The sequence below is a fragment of the Branchiostoma belcheri genome, unplaced genomic scaffold, assembly GCF_001625305.1.
Source record: "Branchiostoma belcheri isolate BF01 breed outbred unplaced genomic scaffold, Haploidv18h27 scaffold27, whole genome shotgun sequence".
Lineage (NCBI taxonomy): Eukaryota > Metazoa > Chordata > Leptocardii > Amphioxiformes > Branchiostomatidae > Branchiostoma > Branchiostoma belcheri.
The window spans coordinates 1,770,263-1,778,314 of record NW_017803876.1 but is presented as its reverse complement, the minus strand read 5'-3'; the positions used below and the strand labels follow the sequence as shown (position 1 = coordinate 1,778,314).

Below are 8,052 nucleotides of genomic sequence, written 5' to 3'. Positions count from 1 at the left end.
CATAAAAAATCGTGAACATCAAACCCGTAGAAATAGTTCCCCCCTTTCCTTCTCTGTAGAATTAGTCAAAGAAATAGTGAAATTAAACAAGAACTTCGAGAAAAGAGAAGAATTGATCACAATTATCTGAATATTTACTGCACTCCCACAAGTTGTCCCGATTCACTCGCACCTCGTGACTGCTGCTTAGTTGTTGTTTGCTTTTCATGCTGACATTCAACACGAGATTCATAGACCTTCTTTGGGTGGTTGGAAGTTTGCAAATTGTCTCATCAGCAGAGACCCAACTGATGTAAAATATCTGACGGAAGTTTGACTCAGAACCGGCATCCCCCGATGGAAGTAGTAATTCGCAACAGCGTTCATTTTCCAGCTTAGGCTAGCAGGCAGGTCGAAATTCCGAACACACCGAGTTCGTACAGGATTCCCAGAGTGAGGAAGACAGCGTACAGACAGCTGCAGATGACCCCCAGCTCCCTGTCCAGCCGCCAGCGGTTCAGCCACATGATGAACAGCAGGACCAGCACCGTGGACAGCAGGGTGACAGCAGAGTACACCAGACCGCCGCTTTGGATGTACACCACGCTGTCGGGGAGAGACGGGGAGTACGTGTGTGAGTTTTGACAGCTGCTGTGAGGGTTTACTGGCTACACCATTTTGTATGACACAGGGCAAGGCCTCAAGCCTGGTTCTACGTCCTCTGTGTACATTTATACCGTAACGTTTGTACACACACGCACGCACACATACAAACACACACACACACACACAGACGCACACACACACACACACACACACACGCGGCGCGCACACACACACACACACACACACACACACACGCACACACACACACACACACACACACGCGCGCGCACACACACACACACACACACACACACACACCTACCTGGTAGAGCCTAGTCCTGTTCCGTATCAGGACTCAACAGACGAGTGTTTCTTTAGTGTCACCTGCGTATACCAGGCGGTAGTTACACTTCAACTGATGCCAGAAAACTTGCCGGACTACAATATGATGATAAGACTTAACCTAACTTTGTGCGCTTTATCATTACCTGTTTGTATCGACCACTACCGTCTTGAAGAACCAAGGGACGCCCAGGCCGACCAGGATGTCAAACACGTTACTGCCGACTGCGTTCGACACCGCCATGTCTCCCTCTCCTACAAGACAGGGTTCAGGGGGGAAATACATTGCTTAGAACATCTCCATGCTCAGAATCTGGTGTGGTTCAACAGAACTGGCATTCTATAGTAGTCATCCACCTCGAAAGCTAAGGTCATGGTAGCACTCTAGATCTGATGCTGTGGCCGCCGCCTTGTGCAGAGTATATTTAAGCGTTTACAAATAGCTGGTATGAATTAGTCTGAGGACTCTTAGTCTTAGCACATTCTTAGCGCGGAAGAGACCTTGCTTCCCGTACCTTCCTTCGACACCAGGACGCTAGAGATGGCATCAGGCACGCTGGTTCCGACGGCAACTAACGTCAGGCCCATGACTGTGTCCGGGATACCCATCGTGAAACCTGCAGGCGGAATCAAACAAGTTGCTCGCATCAGCTATAGTTCTATATGTCATTATTATGGCTTTACCACATCACGTAGTGAAACATAATTGTTTTCCCTCGTGTTTCTTCTCCTTTTCTGCCATTTCGTTAAATGGATTCAATTTCTTCATTTTGGGGCTAAATGACATGAAATTTGGCAGAAAGGTAGAGTGGCCAAATAACATCAAGACGTTTTTTTTTTAAATTTTGTTTATGCAGGCTTTTAACTATATGATACATAGTTACTAAGTTAAGCCTTAGCTCCCGAACACGAAAAGAACATCTGATGAAGGTTGACGAGTCTTTCTTTTCGTTTTGGAACTCAGGCTTAACTTCGTAGCTATCTTTGGTTGATCTAAAACGATATACCTGCGGACAGGCGTACAGAAAACCGACGTACCTATGACGGTGACCGTCCAGACGAGTATGTATGTGAAGACTCCTATCCAGACGACTGACATGAGGAAGCTGACAGGATACCATCTTCTCCACCTGTCCCGGCGGCAGTCAGGCACGGTCCCCCATAGCAGCGCGGTCAGAGGCAGCCCCACTACCCATAATACTCTCCTCCAGGGCTGGGACGGGACGGAGAACGGAGACTCGGGCTCTTCTCGGACTGTTTCGTCGGCTGTGACCGCGACATTAAGCGGTGTCTCTTGGGATATCTTTTCTACGGTGCCTTTTTCTGAAACTGTGATAAACAGATACACATTAAGTAACGTAAAATCCTGATTATACTCTCTAGATCTGTGCGTGCGAGCAATCTAAACTGTTTGGCACCACTACGGTACCTAAAATAGCGGCAAAATGGCCAGGTTTCTTTTCTGGTCTATAGTAACAACCTCGACCCATAGCATGCTTGGCCCAGGGTTAGGCAGAGGATCGTGGTCTAACTGAAAGGGGCTGCGGTATACTAGTAATTTCCTTGGGAGCATGTTGGCCTGAACTGCCAAAGAGAAAGAGAATGTTGGCCTTGGAGCCAAGGAACTGGCCTTTGTAGGCCCTAAAAACAGTCTGGCATCCAGGCTGTGGATTTCTACCCAACTACTAGTATAGTGTTTATCTGTATCTGTATATCCGGTATAACCGCCTTTCGGCGTAACACACCAGCTTCGCAGGCACGCGGCGCGGCGGCAGCTGGCTATATTACACCGATCGACTTGTTACACCTAACCCTTGAATCTGTACCTGGTTTGATGAGGAGGGTGTCCTCCTTCTGTTCCTTGTTGTCCTTGCCAGCCCGTCCTGGGTAGCAGCAGTTGAACAGAGCGCTCAGGCGGGGGTTGAAGTACATCAGCACCACGTACAGACAGTACAGGACCACCATAACAACGGCTTCGTACCTGCAAATGGACATGAAGTTGGTGAAAAAAAGGCTTCCTTTACTTTACTTTTACTTTACCTTTTTAAATTCTAAACCCATTTTGGAACCATGTAGTCTTCAACGCCACAGCATTTATAGGATTCTATAAGGGGGTTAGGATGGTAGGATTTAGCAAAAATAGAGTCCGACTGGTCAGGGGAGTGAGTCCACCGTTAAGGTTTGTTTCATTGCCCCTGACCAATTCTTCTCCCTATATGGCTAAATTTTACTGTTTTTGAACCGGCGTTCTCAGTTATAGTCTGGTGGAGGCTATCCTTGCTGTAGATGTGTGAAGGATCCGAGGAGTAGTCGATACCCACCAGTGGATCTTCCCGTCGTACAAACTGACGATGAGCGCCGCCACGCTGATGAGGTAGACACTGCAGTCCCGCAGCAGGGGCCACAGCGTCAGGGTGATGGCCTGGTTGGAGAAAAGGATCAGGGCACGTTAGGTATCATCTGTCATGATTCAACGCGACTTTTCCAGGAGTATAGATTTAACTTTACTGGAAGCGTTGTTAGCATAAAAATCAATGCAACAACAGGGTTTATAAGAAGCGTAACCCGGCCTACGTTAGTTGCCGCCAGACATCGACTGAGGTCTATAAAAGTAAAGCCTCTACCAGGCTTGACAGGAGGAGAACAGTGGAACAATTCCCTGGAGTGTTGGCCAATTAGACAGATAACATTCTATAACATTCTCTTTCCAGCCGCTCCTTATGAAGTCTGGTATAGGCTTTAAAAAGTAGGCAAAGCTGGCCATAACGTTCAAATAACACAATTCCGTCTTACCGTCCCGACCATGAGCCCGCACAGCCCCACGATGTGTGTAACATGTCTTACCGTCCCGACCATGAGCCCGCACAGCCCCACGATGTGTGTAACATGTCTTACCGTCCCGACCATGAGCCCGCACAGCCCCACGATGTGTGTAACATGTCTTACCGTCCCGACCATGAGCCCGCACAGCCCCACGATGTGTGTAACAGGTCTTACCGTCCCGACCATGAGCCCGCACAGCCCCACGATGTGTGTAACAGGTCTTACCGTCCCGACCATGAGCCCGCACAGCCCCACGATGTGTGTGTAGATGTGTGTAACAGGTCTTACCGTCCCGACCATGAGCCCGCACAGCCCCACGATGTGTGTAACATGTCTTACCGTCCCGACCATGAGCCCGCACAGCCCCACGATGTGTGTAACAGGTCTTACCGTTCCGACCATGAGCCCGCACAGCCCCACGATGAAGAGCAGGTTGAAGACGGCCGACCCCACGATGGTTCCCACTCCGATGTCGTCTTGACTGATGAAGACGCCGAAGATGGACGTGAAGAGCTCGGGGGCAGAACTTCCGGCCGCCATGAACGTGGCACCGGCCACATCCGGCTGGAGACGCAGACCTAGCAGTAAAAAGTCCACATAATTCAACAGCCTTAGACATTAGCCTTCAGATCGGCAAACTGCACATGTACTACTCTCCCGGCATGTTATCTGCCTACTTGGACAATTTCTACTCTTTCTAGCCGCGCTTCTGAAGCCCGGTAGAGGCTACAGAAAATGTTTTAAAGACAATGAACGGATAATTCTTAATGTATTCTTACAGAAGAAATCGAAAGCGCTGTGTTAAGTGCATTCATGACGTGTTGTATTGGCATGGAATCATGTAGTATCAGATATACACACCTTCACTGATCCTCTCCAACGAAGGTACGAAGTAGTCGTCGCAAACAATGGCTAGCGCCTGCAGGAAGAAAGGTTATCACTGAGTACCGATATCTAAACACATGATTCTAAATTAGCAGGGTCTGTTGTATCTAGAAGCGTGCTTGGGGCAAATTCAAGTTCACCAAGTACAATGTAGTTGTATTTTTAGAGGTACTGTATGCCGTTCTTGTTGCCATGTATCATTTCTCCTATTGCTTATGTTCATAAGGGTCAGGTACCTGACAAAAAGTAATGAATTAATAAATCAATCTTTGAACTGTTCTCACCATGAACATGTATAGCGAGGCGATGACGTGTAGAATGACGGCTCCCTGACGCCGCTGCGCCTGCGTGAACAGGTCAGCGGGGAAGTGGTGGATGGCCGGCGGGGAACAGTTGGTGGCGGGCGCGCCGTGGCTGGGGACAGCTGGCGGTTTCAAATCACAAAATCAGTCATTTCAAAACTATTCTCAGTTTATGAGAACTTTTTGTGAGCTCTCATATGTTTAATCAGAGGACAATCTGGAAAATGATTCGAAATTTTGAACCATATTGCTGTGAATGACTGGCAAACTGTACTTCTTTTGGAGACTAACTTTCCTGGCATGGTATCTGTCTATTGTTTGGCCGATTTTTACTCTTTCCGGCCACCTCTAAACTCTGGTATAGGCTAGAAGAAGTGGCCAGGGTATAGAGGGTCCCTAGCTAGGACTAAACGTAGAACGTAGGTAGCCAACCGTTAGAAAAGAGCTGAATGTGGTTCATAACAAAAAGAAAACATCCCAAAGAAAGAAGGCGTGTCTTAATTAAGACAAATCGATGTTAAACAGACGACTACGTGTCCTCATGGAGAGAACGGACCATAGAAGTCGTTTTTATAAAATCCTGACTTCGAATCTAAATCTACCCACCTGCCACCGCGTACGTCGTTCTGGAGACGTCTTCTTCGGAAAATAACTTCTGTAGGCTCACAATCGCTCCGAGAGTTCCCCATAACAACAGGAAAATGGCGGCAGTTGCCTGCCATCTTGTTTTTCTCCTCGCTGGCCTGTAAGAAGTCGAGGGCAGGTGCATGCTGTGGCCTGGACAAAACAGGTGGTTGTCTGTACAAGGTAGTGCCAACTTCTGTCTAAGGCTGAGCAAAGAGTTGAGAACGAAGCATGAAGATCCTCACACTTGGCGTCAGGACAGGAATAAGAGACATATGCGATCGCTCATGAGAAGTATGTCACTGTATGTGTGTACTGGATCAGCTACAGGCTTGTTAGACCGGCCGGGTTGGTTGACTGACAATAAGAGCCCATCCTCAACGAGCAGACTACTCGGCTGATTATTGGAGAGTTCCCCATGCGTGATATTACCCTGTTTTTCCTGATTTATCAGCCTTGCGTCAGGTTAAAATTGTCCTAAGAAAATTTGATCGACTGGTTAAAAAAAAACGAGACACGACTCCTTCGCCAGCTACAGTACCAAAGAAAGTCGCAAGGAGATTCGATATCTAATACCTTCTTTTGTAGGTCAAGACCTAGACATATATTAAATATCACCTATTGATAGATTCTTGAATTATGCTGTTCCACTACAAATGAGACCATGCTATCGGAAGCATCACCTTGTTACCTTCGCCAAGAAGGTTATGTTTTCAGGGGCGTTCGTGTATGTGTGTGTGTGTGTGTCTGTCTGTCAACACGATAACTTGAGAAGGCCTTGATGGATTGTCTTGATACTTGGTAGATGGGTAGGTCTTGATGAGACCTCAAAATGATTAGATTTTGGACCCCCTAGCGGCTTGTTATGGTACTGCAGCTGAACTTCCGGTTTTGATATCTCAAGATCCAGACATGCTATGGTGATGAAATTTGGATGGTAGGTAGCTCTTGTGCTGGGGAAGAAGTGACGTGAGTTTAGGCCCCCTAGCGGCTTGCTCTAGAACTGCAGGGGGGTTTAAAGGACAAATGTTTAAAAGAGGATAACGCAAGAACCGATTGATGGATCATCGTGATTTTTGGTATGTAGGTAGCTTAAGTGATGCTTGACATAATGATATTACAATTATGCGAATATTGATGTAATTTGCATAATTAATGAGGAAATTCTATAAATCAGCTGCATTCCATGATAGGAAGTTCAAGCTTGTAACATGTTATTAAGAACGAGAGAAACACAGGCAAATATTGATTATGCAAATGAAGACTTAATTTGCATAATAAATGAGAAAATGTTATAATTGCATAGTGGTAACTGCCTGGAATTTCATACTTGGGGTGTTTGAAAGTTAAGTGAAGGTGAACATAATTAAACATAACTTATTCAAATAAGGACCACATTTGCATAATTTATGAGAAAATGGCATTCTTTGTTAAGATAAGACTGTCTTTTGGTGGAGAATATGATCAACAGACTGATATAATTCATGCAATTGAGGATCCTATTTGCATAATCAGGGTGATTAGTATATTTCTTATTCATAAAGGCTAACATCATTTGGCGAAGGTATGAGATCGTGGAACTCTAGTTGGCAAATGTTTTAACTTTCTACGTAACGTAGCAAAAACCACGTACACAATAACAAAAGATAGTTGCTTCGTCAAAGTTTTCGAGTTGTACTTCTTATAATACTAATTGTAATTCTACATACCTGTATGTACCCACTGGGTAACAACATGGAGGGCGATGTTGGAGACCTGATACGTCATGAGGTCACGTGTGCCCTAACCTGTCTAACCGCTTTGGTAGATAGACTATTAATTAAATTGTCAAGTTAAACGTTTAACCCCTGACATGGGCGTAAACATCACAGCTTGCTTATGAGTAAAGGCAGACAGTGGTATGCTGTCTTCGATGGTGCAAGTTGCTTCTTTTCCCCAGAATTTTATGTTTTACCTTTCATACGTTATGATGGTTTCAAAAAAAATGAGGCTAGGGAGTCGGTTTAATAAGTTATAAAGTTTGTATAGCCATGTTTGGATAGGACGACAAACATGGCACACTGATTGCTTTTTCACTACCAACAGTTTTGTCAAAACTTTCCTGTTTTGCTGAACACAAACCTCTCTCGTTGGACAAACTTTGCAGCTGATTTCTTTATAAACACGTCATGCCCACTAGAGAACCCTTAAGTGTCTAGTCTTGTTATGTATTAGTCTCCAGACGAGCGGTAACGTTCAATTGTCCTGATTTTTGCAATAACACTCCTTCAAATTTGTGGATTATATATACCTACAAACGTACAAACAAACGGCAGACTTATGTACAAAGTCATAGGTAAGGTCTTACTGCATTTACTGCCTCAAATACATGACGTCAAGTTGCTGCGAAACCTACCTATCACGTGACTAACCGTTGCCATGGCGACGGACGACAGACGAACATTAGTCTTCCTAAGTGTAATAAAAGTAGCTGCCGGGCAGTACTCGGATG

The 8,052-nt window shown here is 45.7% G+C and overlaps 1 protein-coding gene across 1 annotated transcript; it reads right to left on the bottom strand.

The window, feature by feature from the left end:
- Positions 1-201: 201 nt before the first annotated feature.
- LOC109472230 (sodium/potassium/calcium exchanger 3-like) lies at positions 202-7,368 on the bottom strand. Its single transcript, XM_019771857.1, has 11 exons — positions 7,271-7,368; positions 5,544-5,714; positions 4,920-5,059; positions 4,612-4,669; positions 4,141-4,328; positions 3,249-3,349; positions 2,754-2,908; positions 1,966-2,256; positions 1,443-1,544; positions 1,074-1,182; positions 202-585 (listed from the first exon to the last, which is right to left on the bottom strand). The coding sequence occupies exons 1-11, from the start codon at positions 7,326-7,328 to the stop codon at positions 375-377; spliced, it is 1,584 nt and encodes a 527-aa protein (XP_019627416.1). The 5' UTR covers positions 7,329-7,368; the 3' UTR covers positions 202-374.
- Between the last annotated feature and the right edge of the window lie 684 nt (positions 7,369-8,052).

Bases quoted from the DNA above. Each gene is read 5' to 3' on its own strand.
- LOC109472230 (XM_019771857.1), bottom strand. From the start codon at position 7,328: ATGACGTATCAGGTCTCCAACATCGCCCTCCATGTTGTTACCCAGTGG. The intron at 5,715-7,270 runs GTATGTAGAATT...TGTTTTGTCCAG, and splicing joins TACCCAGTGGGTACATACAG to GCCACAGCATGCACCTGCCC. The intron at 1,183-1,442 runs GTACGGGAAGCA...CCTGTCTTGTAG, and splicing joins CGTCCTGGTGTCGAAGGAAG to GAGAGGGAGACATGGCGGTG.